This window comes from Triticum aestivum, chromosome 6B (assembly GCF_018294505.1).
Source record: "Triticum aestivum cultivar Chinese Spring chromosome 6B, IWGSC CS RefSeq v2.1, whole genome shotgun sequence".
NCBI lineage: Eukaryota > Viridiplantae > Streptophyta > Magnoliopsida > Poales > Poaceae > Triticum > Triticum aestivum.
Genome location: NC_057810.1, coordinates 41,748,597 through 41,771,785, shown reverse-complemented (window position 1 = coordinate 41,771,785; position 23,189 = coordinate 41,748,597). Strand labels below are relative to the sequence as shown.

General features: G+C 41.9%; 1 protein-coding gene across 1 annotated transcript in view; it reads right to left on the bottom strand.

The window, feature by feature from the left end:
• Nucleotides 1-1,048: 1,048 nt before the first annotated feature.
• The window catches only part of LOC123138746 (wall-associated receptor kinase 5-like), a 30,835-nt gene continuing 8,694 nt past the window's right edge, over nt 1,049-23,189 (bottom strand). The window contains exons 2-7 of the mRNA XM_044558648.1: nt 18,816-18,940; nt 11,410-11,432; nt 10,903-10,908; nt 9,220-9,227; nt 1,555-2,247; nt 1,049-1,398 (exon numbers count right to left, since the gene is read on the bottom strand). Of these exons, the coding sequence (XP_044414583.1) occupies nt 1,049-1,398; nt 1,555-2,247; nt 9,220-9,227; nt 10,903-10,908; nt 11,410-11,432; nt 18,816-18,940 (1,205 nt within the window). The remainder of the gene's footprint in view (nt 1,399-1,554; nt 2,248-9,219; nt 9,228-10,902; nt 10,909-11,409; nt 11,433-18,815; nt 18,941-23,189) is intronic.

Below are 23,189 nucleotides of genomic sequence, written 5' to 3'. Positions count from 1 at the left end.
CATAGGAGTGCATGGCGCGCCGGCGGTGAGTTCTCGCCGGACAGTCTGCCCGCGCATAGGCTCGCTGCTCGTCTTGTACTTCATGGCCATCTCTTTCCGGGGTCCCGACCTCCACGTCGCACAACTCACCTTACAGGTTCTCGGCGGCAAGGGACGAGGCGCCCAGCAGAATCAATCTGATCTTCACCGCTGTCGAGCATGTCCACCGTCCAGGCCGTTAAACTATGAATAAATCCCAGCATGTCCGCCGGTCATGGCCGCCGCCACAACCCAATGTCCATCGCCAATACTTAGTTGCACGAAGCTGCAGCACGATGCCGCACTGTCACTGTTCTTCGTCATCCTTGCCATCTTCCTAGCGGTACATGTCCTCGGCCTACATGCGTCGCCGGCGGCAAGATGGATGTTACAGGCCAAAGGCCATGAACTCGTGGATCATGGTTGCGTTCACGGTGTTGTCCACGTTCTTGAGCAGCGGGTATATATGAACGTCACTGGACATCCCGTTGCAGCTGCTGCTCGTGCTGCCCAGGATCTGGATGCGGGTCGTTGTGCCCCCATTACTGGCCGCATGTGGGAGGAAGTAATACGTGTGAGATGGGATAAGGAGTACAGGGAATATATACATATTTTTCTTAATGCCCATCATGTCCTTAATTATGAAGGGGTATAGATTAATCTTGACCGTCGATGTGTTTAGGGGGTTGTACCGAAGTAGAAGTGTCCAGAATATGAGGGCTTCACTGTCGGCTACTCTAACTATTGTGTGTGGCGGGTAAATGTTTCTGCACAAGCTGCTACTTGATTATGATTTAACATAAAAAATCAACAATACTGCAAGCTATGCATGAGGATAAGGTATATGTTTGACACGTTTAGTATAGAGCTACTAGAATAATTAAGCCCCCATTGCAACACACGGGCGGTTACCTAGTAGAAAGAAACAAATTCAACAAAGCAAAAGGGTTTAGGGACAGCTTTTCACTAAGACAACTGAGTGCACATAATTCTTCAAACACAACATGTTTCAACTCAAACACAATTGGGACTACCGCGGATATCTAGAAGACAATATGCACTCCTCTTCCATACTGTATTGCCTGGTCAATCCCTCTGTGCTTCTTTCATCTCTGGTTAGCAGAGAACTCCTGTCAATACCATTTGCTTCAAATTCCCCAACCACCGCCATGACATGTTCATCGGGTGATTGAACGCCTTCCAATCTCAGCTCCACTTGTCTCATGGTTGGACGTTCCTCTCCTCGCAATTTTACACACGCTACTGCAATTGTAGCAATTTCTTCAATTGTGTTGCCACTCTCATTCAGAACTTGTGGATCCAATATCTGTGACAAATTGCCTTCTGCAAACAAGGTAACGAAATGTGCCACAAGACCATCTTCAGAAGCCATATAGGAAAATGGTTTCTTTCTGGTCATCAATTCTATGAGCATAACACCGAAGCTGTAAATATCACTTTTCTCTGTGAGACGCCCAGTGTAGAAGTACATGGGGTCTAGATATCCTAGTGTACCCTGCACCATAGTTGTTAAACCTGATTTATCCAATGGAATGTATCTTGAAGCTCCAAAGTCTGCTACCTTTGCTATTAGGGTATCATCCAAAAGTATGTTAGAGGACTTGATATCTCTATGGATGATAGGTATTAAAGCCATGGAGTGAAGATAGGCTAATGATTTGGCAGTTTCAATTGCTATCCTTAGCCTATCATCCCATGACAATGACCTTGGTCCTTCGATGTGAAGATGATCGTAAAGTGTTCCATTGGATATGAACTCATAGACCAACATTGGAACTTCCGTTTCAAGGCAACAACCATAGAGTTTTACTACATTCCTATGATTAATCTGTGATAGGATAGCAACCTCATTAATAAACTCGTCGATCTCTTTTTGAACCACCATCTTTGGTTTCTTGATGGCTACGACGTGGAGGTCTGATAAGATCCCTTTGTACACAGTACCATGCCCACCACCGCCAAGCTCACGAGCTTTATCAAAATTGTTTGTTGCCTTCTCTAGCTCTTCCAAGGTTATGATCATTTTTTCCGCAATATCAGCTCTCTGAGATACCAATTGTTGCAATAATTGACCACGGTTTTGCTCGAAAAACTTTCGTTTTAACTTTTGTGTCCTTTGGTGCTTAACTTTATCGAAAATGACGTATGCAAAGAGAACCAAAAGTATGAGGCCCGCACCACTGGCAACTCCAAGGATGATGCTTATACCTGAAAGCACGATATATTGTCATTCATTTTATCAATCAGTCTATGCATAGTATGTTTGTAGCTGTGCTCGTCCATATTTTTATTAGATATTGTAATTTTAGTTAAAGAAGAACCAGTGGTAAAAGTTCTGTTTTGAAAGTTTTAAACTATCAACTTTAGGAAGCAATGGATTAATATGTAGAGTGAGGCATAACATTGCATGTATTCAAACATAAGAATTAATCACCATTGTTTAGTGGTTTGTCCAAGAATTGGTCGTCGGATTGATGGCTCGATGTACTGTTTCATTTTTTAGGAATTTACAAGGCATGCCTCGTTGACTAGCATCTAATTTAAATATGTATAATAGAATAAATGAATACAAAATTGTCATATGTTGGAATGTTCTCTCATAGGTCTGCGGATGATGCTATTTTCATCTGTCCAAAATAGATAAGTCGTTTTCATATCATTACCCAAAGCTAGAAAAAAATGGTGAAGTTTCTTAATTGCCATCAACGTATGGGTGAGTAGTGCCCTCGATCTTCACTTTACTAAGAAAAGAGATATGATCGATGAACAAAATATTGGCAGCACATCACTACACGAGAACAATTGAATTGAAGTCAAATAACAATCAGAATACCAGAGACTGGTAGGAGAAGCCGTGACAAATTAAAGTTGCAGCTATGTGTTGCTCACCTTGTAAGTATTTGGCGCGTCCACCTGTGGCCAAAATCACAAAAGAAAATGTTGAGTTTAGCTAATTATCATGTGTACATTTATACGACTTAGAGGAAGAATTAATGTAAACAAAAAGGAATACATATGCGTAACAGATATTGCAATATTGCATGCGTCGGACCTTTGCATCCGTTGTGGACGTAGGGGTTGCCATGGTAGTCGTTGTCGCAGTGACAAGAATAGCCTCTCTTCCTGGATTTGCAATGGCTGTGCTTGCTCTTGCAAAGGTCGGTCGATACCTCTTGGGAGCAATCGGGATGAGAGCTCACGTTGGTTGATGACCCATGATTATGCAAGACCTCCCACCGGAGAAGAATGGGAACCTCTGCCCACGTGGTGTTCAGACCCTTCTGCATGATACGGTGGCCATGCTGATCAAACCAACCCTCCTCTGCAATGAACACGTACCCGGGAAACAGTTCCAAATCCTTAGGGTCGTTTGTCTCAAACCATTTGAAATGCAATTTGCTGGGCATTCCGTCCGTGGACTCAGAAATGTGTGTCTGGCAGCAGCCATTGAAGCGGCAGTACTTGCCGCCACTGCTTCCACCAAGGCCGGTGCTGGTACTGGTGTCGTTGCTGTTGGAGCATAAGGAGGCGCATCCGCCGATGATGCCTGGGTGCCTGAACAACGTGGCTTGTGCGTTGCACCCTGTGACAACGAGTTCATTTCTAGTGGACAGTGAGAAGGGTGCTTCTCCCGGAAAAAAGAATGTGAAATCTTTGGTTGATCCCAAATATTCAGGGAATACCCAAATCCTCTCGGTATTGGACATAACGGTTATAAGGGCATCCCTTCTGACAACATGCACCATGGAGTTGTCAAGGGAGATATGAGTGACCTGAAAGTCGCTGCTGCCTAGGAGTAGCCGCGGGGGGTTAACGCTTGTGTCGCAGGTGAGGTTGAATCCCGGCTGCAGGTAGCAGCTGGTGGATGGGCCTATGCCGAATGGATACGGCACCTCCACGTTTCCACAATATGTCATGCAGCTACCTGCCATTCCAAAGAGTGGCAGCAACATCAACTTTTACAGAAATAAAAAATAATCAGTTGACAGCCTAGTTTTGTAGGGGAACTGACAACCTAGCTAGTTTCGTCATCCACTTCAATCGTTGGAAACAGACCTTTCATTTTTTTTCCTTGTGCATTCTAGCATGTCAAATCTTTCACGACTTGATTTGATGGCTATATATCCTACATCTAAAACATAATTCATGTAGGGGCAGGAGGAAGAATTTCACAACACAGTATCAGTTAGAGACCCTCAGTATCTTCTATATCTAAATAGCTAGCCCACACTAACCTATTTCTCTCAACATTCAAGCGTGACACCTCATCAAGTAACATGCATTAGACAAGGCTCCAACTCAACATTTGAGTCATGGAAAAAGATTCATCTCAACATGCAAACATGCATGATATATTTAATAAATATCTTTGAAAAATACAATAATCAAACAAAATAACCCATATATATATTTAGTTTTTAGCTCTCATGTTATTTCTTCAATCCATAAAATCAATATCTTTGAAATATATTGCAAATATTCCTGCAATAACGTGCGGGGCATCATCTAGTTATTTATGTTAATCCACTCAAAAGATAAAAGAAGCACGGGGCTTGCCTTAGCGTACCCCATTTTAAAACTATTTACGGATCTTGATGCATATTACGGGTTAAGATTAGTGCTAACCCGGAAGTCATAAACGGTGGTTGGTCAATTCATATTATTTTCTATGATATCTACTCTATCTTCTGCTCTGATAGGAACTTGAGCTCGCCGGTGATGATCTCATGGGACATGTACCGCTCCTCTTCATCGGCAAGCTTCTGCATGGCTTCACCCTATCCAAGATTCCTCCTCGCCCATTTGTTTGTTGTAGTTGATATAACAAGAGACTAGGGGTATCTTGCGGTTAGTACTCAGAAAATAAAGTTAGGGGGTGTGTGTATAGGGTTCTTGTGCGAAAGTCGGCATACACCGAGACAAAGTGAACACGTTGGTGTTTTGTGAATAGATTTGGCTGCATCGTGGGAGCGATGAACGGAGCATCATGACTAGCCCAGATTGATGATAAGGCCTCCTCGACCCCTGCCCCCCCCCACCCAATCATCGATGAGGAAGTTCTTTACTAGTGGCCCGGGTTGAAGATAAGGCCACTTGGAATTACCCATCCCTCGAAAGAATCCAAGCCTTCTCAGGTCCCTTGGGGTCCTCTACCTTTTGACTCTAGTCAAGTGAGAGTAAATTGTTAAAGCCATCGTGGGAGGTTTATATATCACTGGAAAAAATAGCGCACAATACCGCCGCTCATAACATGCTATAGCATGCTGAGAATTGTCTCGCTAACTAAATCGGTGTACAAAGTCTTGCTAATAGCATGCTATAGAGCGATATAGCATGCTAATAGCATATTTTAAAGCCGATGCTATTGTTTATAGTGCACTATTTTTTTCCTTGGTTTATATAGGCCCAGGGGTTCATGAGAAATGACCAACGCTACCTATAGTCATGGTGGGTAGGAGGGGTAAATTGGTTAAGTTTGGTGTTCATAGATCAACAAGTTGTGAGTGAGTTTATTTTACTTTTGTTCATGGATCAACATGTTTTAATTGTTGTTTTCTTTTAGTTTTGCTCAAATAATCCCTTGCAGTACGAGGCGTGACTTCCTCGAGAAGGTCAACATTAGGATCAGTTAGACGATCACATCTAAGGTCACCCTGATGCAGATGTTCTTGGCCATGAACTACACTATTCTCGTCACTAACAAGCCAGGTTGAATTTATCTAGGTTGCCACAGTTGGAGAGCACTTGCATATCACTATGGGATGGTAGCTGGGGAGAGGGTCACATTCTAGCTTTGTGCCGTCACAGCTTTTTGAGCCAAAGGTCTTGAAATGTTACCATGGAAGCAAAAAACTAACCATTAGGCTAGAAAAATGATATCGTGGAAGTGGAAAACATTTTCGAGGGAGTATTTTTTTATGCCTGGGGATTATGTTAGTGGCGTGGACCTAAAATGGGATGCTACTAGTGTTTCATGTTACTGGTGGCATGGAACACGACACCAGTAACATTTATAAGGGGCGTCATATTGGTGGCGCGTGGGTGCCAGGCCACCAACGTGTTTTTGCCACACGCCAATAATATTTTCTGTACTAGTGATTCATGCTTTTGTCACAATATTTTTGGTTGTATGACATGGTTTGCCAAACTGAATATAATCTTGAGTTTAACCCCAGCCAAAGACATTAAGTTCCAAGCTTCTGTGCAAGCTAAGCAATCTTGCAAGCCTTACAAGGCTGAGGATGGGAAAAACAAGTCATTGCAAGTGTTGGAAATATGCCCTAGAGGCAATAATAAAAGTGTTATTATTATATTTTTTGTTCATGATGATTGTCTTTTATTCATGCTATAACTGTATTATCCGGAAATCGTAATACACGTGTGAATACATAGACCATAATATGTCCCTGGTAAGCCTCTAGTTGACTAGCTCGTTGATCAACTGATAGTCATGGTTTCCTGGCTATGGACATTGGATGTCGTTGATAACGGGATCACATCATTAGGAGAATGATGTGATGGACAAGACCCAATCCTAAGCATAGCACAAGATCGTGTAGTTCGTTTGCTAGAGCTTTTTCAATGTCAAGTATCTCTTCCTTAGACCATGAGATCGTGTAACTCCCGGATACCGTAAGAGTGCTTTGGGTGTACCAAACGTCACAACGTAACTGGGTGATTATAAAGGTGCACTACAGGTATCTCTGAAAGTGTCTGTTGGGTTGACACGGATCGAGACTGGGATTTGTCACTCCGTATGACAGAGAGGTATCTCTGGGCCCACTCGGTAATGCATCATCATAATGAGCTCAAAGTGACCAAGTGGTTGGTGACGGGATCATGCATTACGGTACGAGTAAAGTGACTTGTCGGTAACGAGAGTGAACAAGGTATTGGGATACCGACGATCGAGTCTCGGGCAAGTAACATACCGATTGACAAAGGGAATTGTATACGGGGTTTTGATCGAATCCTCGACATCGTGGTTCATCCAATGACATCATCGAGGAGCATGTGGGAGCCAACATGGGCATCCAGATCCCGCTGTTGGTTATTGACCGGAGAGCAGTCTCGGTCATGTCTGCATGTCTCCCGAACCCGTAGGGTCTACACACTTAAGGTTCGGTGACGCTAGGGTTATTAGGAAGACTTGTATGTGATTACCGAATATTGTTTGGAGTCTCGGATGAGATCCCGGACGTCACGGGGAGTTCCGGAATGGTCCGGAGGTGAAGTTTTATATATGGGAAGTTGTCATGCGGACACCGGAAAGTTTCGGGGGCATATCGGTATTGTACCGGGGCCACCGGAGGGGTTCCGGGGGTCCACCGGGAGGGGCCACCCCTCTCGGAGGGCCACATGGGCCGCAAGGGGCAGGGAGCCAGCCCCTGGAAGGCTGGGCGCGCCCCCCACCTTGGGCCCATGCGCCTAGGGTTGGGGGGGAAACCCTAAAGGGGGCGCCCCCCCTTGCTTGGGGGGCAAGTCCCCCCTCCCTGGCCGCCGCCCCCCCTCTAGATCCCATCTAGAGGGGCCGGCCCCCCTTGCCCCTTCCCCTATAAATAGAGGGGTGAGGGGAGGGCTGCTGCACAACTCAAGGCGCAACCCCTCCCCTCCCCAACACCTCTCCTCCTCCGTACGTGCTTGGCGAAGCCCTGTCGGAGTACTACTGCACCAACAACACCACGCCGTCGTGCTGCCGTTGGAGTAATCTTCCTCAACCTCTCCTTCCTCCTTGCTGGATCAAGACGGAGGAGACGTCATCCGTCCCGTACGTGTGTTGAACGCGGAGGTGCTGTCCGTTCAGCACTTGGTCATCGGTGATCCGAATCACGACGAGTACGACTCCATCATCACCATCCCCTTGAACGCTTCCGCACTCGATCTACAAGTGGTATGTGATGCAAACTCACTCCCTTGACTCGTTGCTTAGATGAACTCATAGATGGATCTTGGTGAAACCATAGGAAAATTTTTAATTTTCTGCAACGTTCCCCAACAGTGGCATCATGAGCTAGGTCTATGCGTAGTTCTCTATTGCACGAGTAAAACACAATTTTGTTGTGGGCGTAGATCTTGTCAACTTGCTTGCCGCTACTAGTCTTATCTTGCTTCAGCGGTATTGTGGGATGAAGCGGCCCGGACCAACCTTACACGTACGCTTACGTGAGACCGGTTCCACCGACTGACATGCACTAGTTGCATAAGGTGGCTGGCGGGTGTCTGTCTCTCCCACTTTAGTTGGAGCGGATTCGATGAAAAGGGTCCTTATGAAGGGTAAATAGAAGTTGACAAAATCACGTTGTGGTTATTCGTAGGTAAGAAAACGTTCTTGCTAGAACCCAATTGCAGCCACGTAAAAGATGCAACAACAATTAGAGGACGTCTAACTTGTTTTTGCAGCAATTGTCATGTGATGTGATATGGCCAGAAGTTGTGATGAATGATGAATGACATATTGTGATGTATGAGATCATGTTCTTGTAATAGGAATCACGACTTGCATGTCGATGAGTATGACAACCGGCAGGAGCCATAGGAGTTGTCTTTATTTTTGTATGACCTGCGTGTCATTGAAGAACGCCATGTAAATTACTTTACTTTGTTGCTAAACGCGTTAGCCATAGAAGTAGAAGTAATCGTTGGCGTGACAACTTCATGAAGACACAATGCTGGAGATCATGATGATGGAGATCATGGTGTCATGCCGGTGACAACATGATCATGGAGCCCCGAAGATGGAGATCAATGGAGCTATATGATATTGGCCATATCATGTCACTACTATATAATTGCATGTGATGTTTATTATGTTTATGCATCTTGTTTACTTAGAACGGCGGTAGTAAATAAGATGATCCCTTACAACAATTTCAAGAAGTGTTCTCCCCTAACTGTGCACCATTGCTAAAGTTCGTCGTTTCGAAGCAGCACATGATGATCGGGTGTGATAGATCCTTATGTTCACATACAACAGGTGTAAGACAGTTTTACACATGCAAAACACTTAGGGTTAACTTGACGAGCCTAGCATGTACAGACATGGCCTCGGAACACGGAGACCGAAAGGTCGAGCACGAGTCGTATGGAAGATACGATCAACATGAGAATGTTCACCGACGATGACTAGTTCGTCTCACGTGATGATCGGACATGGCCTAGTCGACTCGGATCATGTAACACTTAGATGACTAGAGGGATGTCTAATCTGAGTGGGAGTTCATTATAATAATTTGATTAGATGAACTTAATTATCATGAACTTAGTCTAAAACCTTTGCAAAATATGTCTTGTAGATCAAATGGCCAACGCTCATGTCAACATGAACTTCAACGCGTTCCTAGAGAAAACCAAGCTGAAAGATCATGGCAGCAACTATACGGACTGGGTCCGGAACCTGAGGATCATCCTCATTGCAGCCAAGAAAGCATATGTCCTAGATGAACTGCTAGGTGAAGCACCCATCCCACAGAACCAAGACGTTATGAACGTTTGGCAGACATGTGCTGATGATTACTCCCTCGTTCAGTGCGGCATGCTTTACAGCTTAGAACCGGGGCTCCAAAAGCGTTTTGAGCATTATGGAGCATATGAGATATTCGAGGAGCTGAAACTAGTTTTCCAAGCTCACGCCCGGGTCGAGAGATATGACGTCTCCGACAAGTTCTATAGTTGTAAGATGGAGGAAAATAGTTCTGTCAGTGAGCACATACTCAAGATGTCTGGGTTGCACAACCGTATGACCCAGCTGAATATTAACCTCCCTGATGAGGCGGTCATTGACAGAATCCTTCAGTCGCTCCCACCAAGCTACAAGAGCTTTGTGATGAACTACAATATGCAGGGGATGGTAAAGACCATTCCTGAAGTATTTTCCATGCTGAAGTCAGCAGAGGTTGAAATCAAGAAAGAACATCAAGTGTTGATGGTCAATAAGACCACTAAGTTCAAGAAGGGCAAGGGCAAGAAGAACTTCAAGAAGGACGGCAAGGATGTTGCCGCGCCCGGTAAGCCAGTTACCAGGAAGAAGTCAAAGAATGGACCCAAGCCTGAGACTGAGTGCTTTTATTGCAAAGGGAAGGGTCACTGGAAGCGGAACTGCCCCAAATACTTAGCAGACAAGAAGGCCGACAACACTAAAGGTATATGTGATATACATGTAATTGATGTGTACCTTACCAGTACTCGTAGTAACTCCTGGGTATTTGATACCGGTGCCGTTTCTCATATTTATAACTCACAGCAGGAGCTGCAGAATAAGCAGAGACTGGCGAAGGACGAGGTGACGATGCGCGTCGGGAATGGTTCCAGAGTCGATGTGATCGCCGTCGGCACGCTACCTCTACATTTACCTACATGATTAGTTTTGAACCTTAATAATTGTTATTTGGTGCCAAGTTTGAGCATGAACATTGTATCTGGATCTCGTTTAATACGAGATGGCTACTCATTTAAATCCGAGAATAATGGTTGTTCTATTTATATGAGAGATATGTTTTATGGTCATGCTCCGATGGTCAATGGTTTATTCTTAATGAATCTCGAGCGTAATATTACACATATTCATAGTGTGAACACCAAAAGATGTAAAGTTGATAGCGATAGTCCCACATACTTGTGGCACTGCCGCCTTGGTCACATTGGTGTCAAGCGCATGAAGAAGCTCCATGCTGATGGACTTTTGGAGTCTCTCGATTATGAATCATTTGACACATGCGAACCTTGCCTCATGGGCAAGATGACCAAGACTCCGTTCTCCGGAACAATGGAGCGAGCAACCAACTTGATGGAAATTATACATACTGATGTGTGCGGTCCAATGAGCGTTGAGGCTCATGGAGGATATCGTTATGTTCTCACTCTCACTGATGACTTGAGTAGATATGGGTATGTCTACTTAATGAAACACAAGTCTGAGACCTTTGAAAAGTTCAAGGAATTTCAGAATAAGGTAGAGAATTAACGTGACCGAAAGATAAAATTCCTACGATCAGATCGTGGGGGAGAATACTTAAGTCACGAATTTGGTACACACTTAAAGAAATGTGGAATCGTTTCACAACTCACGCGCCTGGAACACCTCAGCGTAACGGTGTGTCCAAACAGCGTAATCGCACTCTATTGGATATGGTGCGGTCTATGATGTCTCTTACCGATTTGCCGCTATCATTTTGGGGATACGCTCTAGAGACAGCTACATTCACTTTAAATAGGGCACCGTCTAAATCCGTTGAGACGACACCGTATGAATTATGGTTTGGGAAGAAACCTAAGCTGTCGTTTCTAAAAGTTTGGGGATGCGATGCTTATGTCAAGAAACTTCAACCTGAAAAGCTCGAACCCAAGTCAGAAAAATGCGTCTTCATAGGATACCCTAAGGAAACCGTTGGGTATACCTTCTACTTAAGATCCGAGGGCAAGATCTTTGTTGCCAAGAACGGATGCTTTCTGGAAAAAGAGTTTCTCTCGAAAGAAGTAAGTGGGAGGAAAGTAGAACTCGATGAAGTACTACCTCTCGAACGGGATAGTAGTGCAGCTCAGGAAAATGTTCCTGTGATGCCTACACCAACTGAAGAGGAAAATAATGATGATGATCAAGGTACTTCGGATCAAGTTGCTACTGAACTTCATAGGTCCACAAGGACACGTTCCGCACCAGAGTGGTACGGCAACCCTGTCCTAGAAATCATGTTATTGGACAACGGTGAACCTTCGAACTATGAAGAAGCGATGGCGGGCCCAGATTCCAACAAATGGCTTGAAGCCATGAAATCCGAGATAGAATCCATGTATGAAAACAAAGTATGGACTTTGACAGACTTGCCCGATGATCGGCGAGCGATAGAAAACAAATGGATCTTTAAGAAGAAGACGGACGCGGATGGAAATGTTACCATCTATAAAGCTCGACTTGTCGCTAAGGGTTATCGACAAGTTCAAGGGATTGACTATGACGAGACATTCTCTCCCGTAGCGAAGCTAAAGTCCGTCTGAGTCATGTTAGCAATTGCCGCATACTGTGATTATGAGATATGGCAGATGGACGTCAAAACGGCATTCCTTAACGGACATCTTAAGGAAGAACTGTATATGATGCAGCCGGAGGGTTTTGTCGATCCTAAGAATGCTAACAAAGTATGCAAGCTCCAGTGATCCATTTATGGGCTGGTGCAAGCATCTCGGAGTTGGAACATTCGCTTTGATGAGATGATCAAAGCGTTTGGGTTTATGCAGACTTATGGAGAAGCCTGCGTTTACAAGAAAGTGAGTGGGAGCTCTGTAGCATTTCTCATACTATATGTAGATGACATACTCTTGATGGGAAATGATATAGAACTTTTGGACAACATTAAGGCCTACTTGAATAAGTGTTTTTCAACGAAGGACCTTGGAGAAGCTGCTTATATATTAGGCATTAAGATCTATAGAGATAGATCGATACTCCTCATAGGTCTTTCACAAAGCACATACCTTGATAAGATTTTGAAGAAGTTCAAAATGGATCAGTCCAAGAAGGGGTTCTTGCCTTTATTGCAAGGTGTGAGATTGAGCTCGGCTCAATGCCCGACCACGGCAAAAGATACAGAAGAGATGAGTGTCATCCCCTATGCTTCAGCCATAGGATCTATTATGTATGCCATGCTGTGTACCAGACCTGATGTAAACCTTGCCGTAAGTTTGGTAGGAAGGTACCAAAGTAATCCCGGCAAGGAACACTGGACAGCGGTCAAGAATATCCTGAAGTACCTGAAAAGGACAAAGGACATGTTTCTCGTTTATGGAGGTGACAAAGAGCTCGCCGTAAAGGGTTACGTCGACTCTAGCTTTGACACAGATCTGGATGACTCTAAGTCACAAACCGGATACGTGTATATGTTGAATGGTGGAGCAGTAAGCTGGTGCAGCTGCAAACAGAGCGTCGTGGCGGGATCTACATGTGAAGCGGAGTACATGGCAGCCTCGGAGGCAACACATGAAGCTATTTGGGTGAAGGAGTTCATCACCGACCTAGGAGTCATACCCAATGCGTCGGGGCCAATCAAACTCTTCTATGACAACACTGGAGCTATTGCCCTTGCCAAGGAGCCCAGGTTTCACAAGAAAACCAGGCACATCAAGCGTCGTTTCAACTCCATCCGTGAAAATGTTCAAGATGGAGACATAGATATTTGCAAAGTACATACGGATCTGAATGTCACAGATCCGTTGACTAAACCTCTCTCGCGAGCAAAACATGATCAACACCAGAACTCTATGGGTGTTCGATTCATCACAATGTAACTAGATTATTGACTCTAGTGCAAGTGGGAGACTGTTGGAAATATGCCCTAGAGGCAATAATAAAAGTGTTGTTATTATATTTCTTTGTTCATGATGATTGTCTTTTATTCATGCTATAACTGTATTATCCGCAAATCGTAATACACGTGTGAATACATAGACCATAATATGTCCCTAGTAAGCCTCTAGTTGACTAGCTCGTTGATCAACTGATAGTCATGGTTTCTTGGCTATGGACATTGGATGTCGTTGATAATGGGATCACATCATTAGGAGAATGATGTGATGGACAAGACCCAATCCTAAGCATAGCACAAGATCGTGTAGTTCGTTTGCTAGAGCTTTTTCAATGTCAAGTATCTCTTCCTTAGACCATGAGATCGTGTAACTCCCGGATACCGTAAGAGTGCTTTGGGTGTACCAAACGTCACAACGTAACTGGGTGATTATAAAGGTGCACTACAGGTATCTCCGAAAGTGTCTGTTGGGTTGACACGGATCGAGACTGGGATTTGTCACTCCGTATGACGGAGAGGTATCTCTGGGCCCACTCGGTAATGCATCATCATAATGAGCTCAAAGTGACCAAGTGGTTGGTGACGGGATCATGCATTACGGTACGAGTAAAGTGACTTGCCGGTAACGAGACTGAACAAGGTATTGGGATACCGACGATCGAGTCTCGGGCAAGTAACGTACCGATTGACAAAGGGAATTGTATACGGGGTTTTGATCGAATCCTCGACATTGTGGTTCATCCGATGACATCATCGAGGAGCATGTGGGAGCCAACATGGGTATCCAGATTCCGCTGTTGGTTATTGACCGGAGAGCAGTCTCGGTCATGTCTGCATGTCTCCCGAACCCGTAGGGTCTACACACTTAAGGTTCGGTGACGCTAGGGTTATTAGGAAGACTTGTATGTGATTACCGAATGTTGTTCGGAGTCCCGGATGAGATCCCGGACGTCACGAGGAGTTTCGGAATGGTCCGGAGGTGAAGTTTTATATATGGGAAGTTGTCATGCGGACACCGGAAAGTTTCGGGGGCATATCGGTATTGTACCGGGGCCACCGGAGGGGTTTCGGGGGTCCACCGGGAGGGGCCACCCCTCTCGGAGGGCCACATGGGCCGCAAGGGGCAGGGAGCCAGCCCCTGGAAGGCTGGGCGCGCCCCCCACCTTGGGCCCATGCGCCTAGGGTTGGGGGGAAACCCTAAAGGGGGCGCCCCCCTTGCTTGGGGGGCAAGTCCCCCCTCCCTGGCCGCCGCCCCCCTCTAGATCCCATCTAGAGGGGCCAGCCCCCCTTGCCCCTTCCCCTATAAATAGAGGGGTGAGGGGAGGGCTGCTGCACAACTCAACGCGCAGCCCCTCCCCTCCCCAACACCTCTCCTCCTCCGTACGTGCTTGGCGAAGCCCTGTCGGAGTACTGCTGCACCAACAACACCACGCCGTCGTGCTGCCGTTGGAGCAATCTTCCTCAACCTCTCCTTCCTCCTTGCTGGATCAAGACGGAGGAGACGTCATCCGTCCCGTACGTGTGTTGAACGCGGAGGTGCTGTCCGTTCAGCACTTGGTCATCGGTGATCCGAATCACGACGAGTACGACTCCATCATCACCATCCCCTTGAACGCTTCCGCACTCGATCTACAAGTGGTATGTAGATGCAAACTCACTCCCTTGACTCGTTGCTTAGATGAACTCATAGATGGATCTTGGTGAAACCGTAGGAAAAATTTTAATTTTCTGCAACGTTCCCCAACAGCAAGAGCTCAGACATTTTGATTTATTTAAGAGATGAAAGGCTTGCTGGAAAAAATGAGAAAAAATATTTCATGACTTTGGTTGACGACTCCACTAGATGCTGCTACGTGTCTATCTAAATCTTCTATTAGGTAGGGGTCGTGCGCGCTTTTGTTAAAACCAAAAGACGAGGCTTGATTGCATTAAAATTTATATGGCATAAGTAAATCAACTTCAAAGGATGATCAAAAGAATCAAGTCTAATAGTGGAGAGGAGAACTTCTGGAATGACTCTAATTTATTCAGTGTGTAACATGGAACCTGTCATTATTTTTGAGAGGATGCTTCCCAACTCACCCAGTCAAATGTGATACATGAATGTAAAAACCGTACTCTAACTATTTTATTTAATGCCATGTTAAATACTTTATGCTTATCGAAGCATGGTTGGGGAGGCTATATTGCCATGTCGTCATGTCCTAACTAAGGTTCCCACTAGGTATAAGGAGATCTCATACTATGAGAAATGTGAGTATAAAAGAATGACAATCTCCTACTTGAGAACTTGGGGTTGCTTAGCGAACGATAATGCAGAAATTTCCAAAAAGCATCAGCTTGGACTGGATTTGGTTATTCTAGGCTATGCTCAGCTAGCATTTTATATGGATTTTTGGTGTTGAATTCTAAGGCACCTTACGTAAAGTTCAACATATAATGGAGTCAAAAGGATGCTACATTCCTTGAGATTTTTTTTCTATTGGAAACATGTACATCACTTCTAGACAAGAATATTATAGGACTCATGAATCTGCCATTCTGATGGGATATTATGAGTAAACACGAGATGAACATCTTGTGGAGGAAGTGAATGATATGCCCGTACTAGGAACGAGAGACATAAGAATGCAGGGTCCTTTGGTGAAGAATTCATTGTATGCCTCATGGATGATACTCCCAATTCCATTTCGGAAGTTTATGCACCTGTAGATGCTGACTACTAGAAGGAAGTTGTTAGTCAAGAGATGGATTCCATCATGGCTAATGGAACATGGGAGATCACTAATCATTCTCGTGGTTGCTAACCTGTAGGATGAAAGTGGGTGTTCTAAAATAAGCTTAGGCATGATGGTATATTTCAAAAGTACAAGGCTCTTGTGGTCAAGGCTTATAAGCAAAATAAGGAAGGTTGATTTTTTTATAATTGTTGAAATTTGGCCTGATTAACCAACCTTGGACTATTAATCTTGTTGTATTTGATACACAATTATTCTCATTCATCAAATGTACCTTAAGGCGACCTTCCTAAATGGAGAGTTGGACGAGGAAATTTGCACTGAGCAACTTATGATTATAGAGTAGATGATCAACAATGATGGGTGTTAAAGATAACTAAATTTTTATATGGCCCCAAATAAGAACCTAAGACATATTAGAAGTTCGATAGAACTTTAACATATACATATTTCGATGTTAATGTAGCTGGAAAATGTGTACAATAACAACATGGTGGGAGGTAATGCACTTTTATTTTATCATTGAAGATGTTAACAATATTATATCTCATAATTTTGAGATGAAAATCTTGGTGTGCCTGATGTTATCTTGAACATGAAGCAGTTAGGAGATAAGAATAGTGAGACTACACTTTTGCAGTCCTGTTATGTTGATAAGGTTCTAAGTCACTATGGGTATTCATGTTATATACCTTGTTCAACCCCTTATGATCCGAGCGTGTTGGTTCGGAAGAACCATAATATAACTACAGATTAGTTAGTGTACTCTCAAATTATTGGCTCTTTTATGTATTTAGCAGGCGTTACGAGGCCTGACATTGCTTTTGCTGAGAAAACTGAGCAATTTGTTTCCAATTTGGGAGATGTTAATTCTCATGGTCTCGAGACATTTATGCACTATATGAATAGAAATGTGAGCTATATGGCATTCAATGTAATTATATTTCGGATGTTGGCGAGCTCAAGGCCACAAGTGGATATTTGTTCATCCTTGGAAGTGGCACTATTTCGTGGAAGTGTTCAAATCATACCATCTTGACAACGTCAACAATGCAAGCAGAACTCACATCATTGAATACAAACATTATTGAACCATAATGGATCCATGAGCTCTTGATATATTTGAGTGACATCCTGACTTAATAGAAATGATAGACTACTCATATAAACAAGGTGGACCGCCACCGCCGTCGGCCCCCGGGCTTACCCCGGCACTGACGGGGAAGGGAGGAAGTAGATTGCGACCATAATGGCTAGGGTTGTGTCCCTCCCAAGTCGCCCGACGCGGGGGCCCTCCCCGTCAAGAAATGCAAAGGAAAATAATACATTCTCAATTAAGAGATTAGAGTTCAATGTTGTTCCATCTAGCTGAGAGAATATAAATTAACTTGTAACCCCGCAGCCTGTTCTCTCTTCCTGCCCACCTTGTTGTATCCCTCTCTTCTCTGATTGTAATTGCTACTGTTTAATTAACTAGCAAAAGATCCCGTGCGTTGCAACGGGAGAAAAAAATACCAGACGTCCCTAACCCAATAATCATGACTGAAGACCTCAGTAGGTCCAAGCCCTTCATTTCAACTTGACATCCCATCTGTGTTGCCACTTATACTCCTTCCCACCCTCGCCGCCCGTTGCTGAATCCAAAGATGTCTATCTCTAGGCATAATATGAGAAATTTGTTTTTTTCATGCGAGATTTTTTGAAGCGTGAATGGATTGTTATTATTGGTTTCTTTCATCTCCAGTATGGTTTTGCTGAGGTGTTCATTTGTAATCCGGATCAACGTTGATACGAAAGAAAGACGGATCATGCGCTATTGACTAAGATTGCACCCTAAGTAGGATTTTAAAAATGTTTAGTAGGTAGAATAACATCATATTCAGTTTCCACACGTTTTTCTAATCAAATTTCATATATAACACGTCAAAATTAAAGTTATGGTTTAAAATATATGTATATTTTTTTTAAAAACCTTTGTTTTAGATGGACTTTGGGTTGATTTACCAAAATATCAGGGGGTTTCTATTTAATTTCATGTCACTGTGTACTACAAGTTACTTACCAACGAGAGAAAGGGGTTCCCTATAAAACTGCAAAAAAAAAACGATTTGTTTCTCTGACTTAATGGTGGACCGCGGGTTAATTATCATAAATGGTTAGGGGTTTTCTGTAAATGTGAAAATGTTTCGTTTCTCTGGCCTAAGTTGGACTGCGTGTTAGTTAACATCAAACGTGAGGATTTTTTTATGAAAGGGTTGACGGACGGGCAGAAGCAATAATCCCTTTATCAGTAGATATAGATATATTCGTTCATGCCGGCGTAAGTCCGCCGTTGCAGCATAAAAAACAAGGCGAACATGCTCCCAGGCGAACTCTTTTTTTAGGGGAACAGGCGAACTTTAAGTTAAAAGACTGATAGGAGCAAACTGCTCCCGGGGAGCACATGCTTGATGCTTCCAGGATTATGTGCTACCAAGATCAACAAAGTATTCAGTTAAAATATTTTAAATTCTAGAAAATTGTGGAAAAAATAACACACCTTGCTTGTGTATATACATGTAAATTTTCTGTTGGATGATAGAGTCAGATGTGGCACGAAGAAACGTACGTGTAAATGGTCACATTTAATATGCTGCTAAATTTCTGCAGGCAGAAGGAACCATCGAACAGGGGACAAAGAAGAGTAGAAAAAACTCCGTCAAAATTAAAGTTGCTCACCTATGTTGTCAGTGACAAGCGTAACACACCCACCCGGTATGGCAGGGTTCCCAATTGTTCCTAGCGGGCACTGGCATGTGAACGTTCCTTCAGCGTTTGTACATTCACCGTAGCAACCGTTAGCTTCTGCCAATTCGCACTCGTTCACATCTACACATATATGTAAAGATCAATCAAATATCAAAATGAATTTGCCATACTCATATAGAAGTGCACATAACTTATAAATGTTTCTGAAAAATCATCAAAATAAAATTATCCAAAACAGTAAGGCTTCATTTGGTTCATAGGGTAGAAAATTCATAGAAATAGGAAAGTCATAGAAAATGAGATAAAATGTATCCCAAATCTTATGAATAGTAATAGGAAGGAGATGCTCTTTGAATAACATCTAAGATTTTTTTTTTCCAATGAGTCTAGACTAATGTTTATTTTTCTATGAAATGTGAAGGATAGGAAGTATTCCCCCATAGGAATAGGATTCTATTCATATAAACTAAAGGGCGCTTAAGGAATTTTTTCTATACAAATCATATTCTATGGAATTCCTATAGAATTCCTCCAAACCAAAGCAGGCCTAGTTTTTCTTAATTGCCTAGTTTCACTTACAAACTGGACCAATTGTATTCTTCTTTATGAACCCATGAAAGCACATACCCTTACCAAGACTTCCCATAAAAGAAATCAAACTTTTAGGTTGTATCTAGACACCGCATCAAGTTTTGTCCAACTCTACAAAAAACTATGGACACTACAAAGTTAGTTTCATCATAATATATGTTCTCATGTGGTTTGCGTGCACACACACACACACGGGTGTGTTTCATATATTTTAGGTAGTATACATTATATGGGAGCGTATGTACGCATTTTCAGTAGTATATAAGAACATTTAGGTGGTATATATACCACTTTTTATATAGTGTGTATCATATTTTTAACATACTTCTTTTTTTACGGACAAATGTGTATGCATTTCACAAATATAATAAATTTATGAGCTCTAATTTAAGTTTTTCATGTAGCCCAATTTGGACTATCTTATATAAATGTTAAATTTGTATAAAAAATGTAGCCCAATTTGAAAAAATGTCCAACAAGTATTTCAAAAATGTTAATCAAGCTATTAGAAAATATTAAAAGTGTATCAAAAAATGTTAACATGTATTAAAAAATGTTAAATTTGTATTGTAAGAAAGTCAAACGTGTATTAGAAAAATGTTGTTGCCATATACCAGAAATGTAGAATGAAACCAAAATATCACAAAAAATGAAAACTGAAGAAAAAAAGAAAAATAAGGGAATACAAAGAAACCAATGCAAAAGAAAAAAGAAAAAAGAAAAAAACTAAAGAAAGACAACGGCGAAAGAAAAGGCAAAAAACCAATGAAAAGAGAGAGTAAAAGGGATAAAAAATGGAAAATGAAAAAAAAGAGAATAAACAGTGAAAACCCGCCTTGTTTCGAGCTGTGAAAAACCGTCCTACTTATCAATCGCACAAACGAGCTTAGCACAGCGGCTAGTCACACTTGCTGATAACAGGGAGATTAAGTTTCGGATCACATGGGCACCCCATTTCTCATCGCGTTTTTACGTCATTAACTGCACACTAATAGGCCGGCCCAATTTGTAGACCCTTTGATGAACTTTTTCCATATTGGATGAACGTTTTTTTTTGAATTTGATGAACTTTTTTCAAATTGGATGAACCTTTTGCAAATTTGATGAACAATTTTCAAATCCGATGAACATTTTTACGAATTCGATGAACATTTTTCAAATTCAATGAACTTTTTTCCGGGTTCGATGAACTTTTTTCAAATTCGATGAACCTTTTTCAATTCAATGAACCTTTTTCAAATTTGATGAATAGTTTCAATCCGATGAATGTTTTTTCGAATTCAATGAAATTTTTTCAATTTCGTGAATGTTTTTTCAAATTTGATGAACTTTTTTATAATTCGATGAACATTTTTCAAATTTGATGATCATTTTTCAAATTCCATGAACACTTTTCAAATTCAATTAACCTTTTTTTTCAAATTTGATGAACGTTTTTCTAAGAACAAGAGTACATACCGTAGCAAACCGGTTGTTCTTTTTCTAAAGAAAATCAGTACATACAATAGCAATTTTGGCGAAAGAAAAAAGAAAGAAACTTGCGATTGAGCGGGCGAGCGGGCGACTAGCGAGCGAGCAACGGGGCCACTGAGCGTTGCTGGGCTAGGCCAAGGCAAGCAACACAGTGGGTGTTGGTTCGCCAAGGCACCACGGAGGAGCTCTCGCTTCTATACGCGCTCGCTGCGGCAAACAGTCAGCCTCCAGCACAGTAGTGCCACGACTGGGCCGGCCCATGCATAGCACAGAAAAAAACACTAAAAGAAGTAGCACTGCAGCGGCTAGGGATCGAACTCGCTCCATATAGGTCATTTCGCACGATGCTAGCCACCCCGCCAATTTGGTACTCACGACGGGTGAGTGCCTGATATTTACTGTAGCATACAGATTTTTCAATATTTACACGCATAGAAAACACGAACAACTTTTTGGAAAATTTTAGATTTCAAAATAGTTTTCGAATTATACAAAAAGAATTAGAATTACATGCTTTTTTTGAAAATTTCAGAACATTTTTTAGAAACAAGAACAAATTTGTAAACACGATTTGTTTTTAAATTTCAAACTTTTTTGAAATGTTTCAAACTATTTTCTCAAAAATTGAATAAATTTTGAAATACTGAAAGTTGTTGAAAAGAGTGAACAAATATGTGAACCAAACAATTTTGGAATTATTCAAACAATTTTTGAATATTTGAACATATTTTGAAAAAGTGAAGAATTTTCAAAAATCCATTTTTTATAAAACGCAAACAACATTTAAAAGTCCAGAACAATTTTTGAACTAGTGAATAATTTCTAAAATCTGGAACATTTTTTAAAGTGCGAATAACTGTCAAAAATCCTGAAATTGTTTTGGAAGAAATGGATAATACTAAAATTTCTGAGCATTTTCTAAAACACGAAGAAAATTTGAAATTTCCAAAAGTAATTAAAAATTATTTTCTTCCTAAATTCTGGAATTTTTTCCAAAATATGAACAAAACTAAGAATTGCCGGACATTTTCTAATAGAAGGGAACAAAATTTGAAATCTGAAATAATTTTGAAATTCCTGAACATTTTATGAATAAAAGGGAAGATATTTTTTTTGAAATTCTGGACATGTTTTGAAGATTTTAAGATTTTATTAAAATTTTAATTTCCAAAATAAAACAGAAACGAAAAAGAAAAAAAGGGGAAAACTTAACCAAAAAAGAAACAGATAACAAAAACCAGAAAAAAGAGAAATTGAATTTTTTTAAAGTAATGGAAAACAGAAGAAAAACAATAAAAGAAACAACATTGAAAAAAGTAAAAACCAGACCTGGATCTCTTTGGAACCTTCGAGAAGGTTCCCAAAACTGGGATCAGTGCTAAGGCGCAACGGGGCAGGCCCATTTAGTCACTCCAGTCGCTAGAGTCTGTGCGTTTGCAGGAAAACTTGATGCAATAAGCATCATATAGGGGTTCCATGTGAGACGGGAGTCCTCCTCGTTGGCGCCTTATGCGCCGCTTTTGCATGCTGGCGCTCACGTCCCAGCTCACATGGGCCGGCCCATTTTAGCTGGATCGACAGAAAAATCGCTCGTTAGATTCAACAGACCCGTTGACCGTTCAATTCAGTAGACCGTTCAACTTTTGACCAATTCGCAGTTGACTGTGTTGACTTTTCGAAAAAAAATAAAAAAATCATTAATTTTGAAAAAGAATTCCTTAATTTGAAAAAAGTTCATCAATTTTTAAAAAAGTTCATCAAATATTGGAAAAAGTTCACGAAATTTGGAAAAAGTTCATCACTTTTCAAAAAAGTTAATCGATTTGAAAAAAAATTCATCGATTTTGAAAAAAGTTCATCGGATTTAAAGAAAAGTTCATCAAACTTGAAAAAAAGTTCATCGAATTTGGAAAAAAGTTCACTGAATTTGAAAATAGTTCATCAAAATTGAATAAAAGTTCATTGAATTTGATAAAAGTTCATCAATTTTGAAGAAGGATTTCGCGAATTTGGAAAAGTTCATCGAACCTAGGAAGAAGAACAGGAAAAAAAGAAAATAAAAAAAGAAAAAAAGAAAATAGAAGAATAAATGAAAGAACAAAAGAGATAAATATATGAAAGTTAGCATGTCTTGTTGGTGATGGCGGGGTGGTTAATACAACTTAGTATTTAGCAGGACGTCCCCGGTTCGATTCCAGCTACTAGCAGACTTTTTGGCGGTGTGATAAATACAGAGAGAAAAGCTAGATGGGCTGGCCCAGCGGTGAGGGGGGGGGTATGCGCCCGTTTGTAATTAGTACTGTAG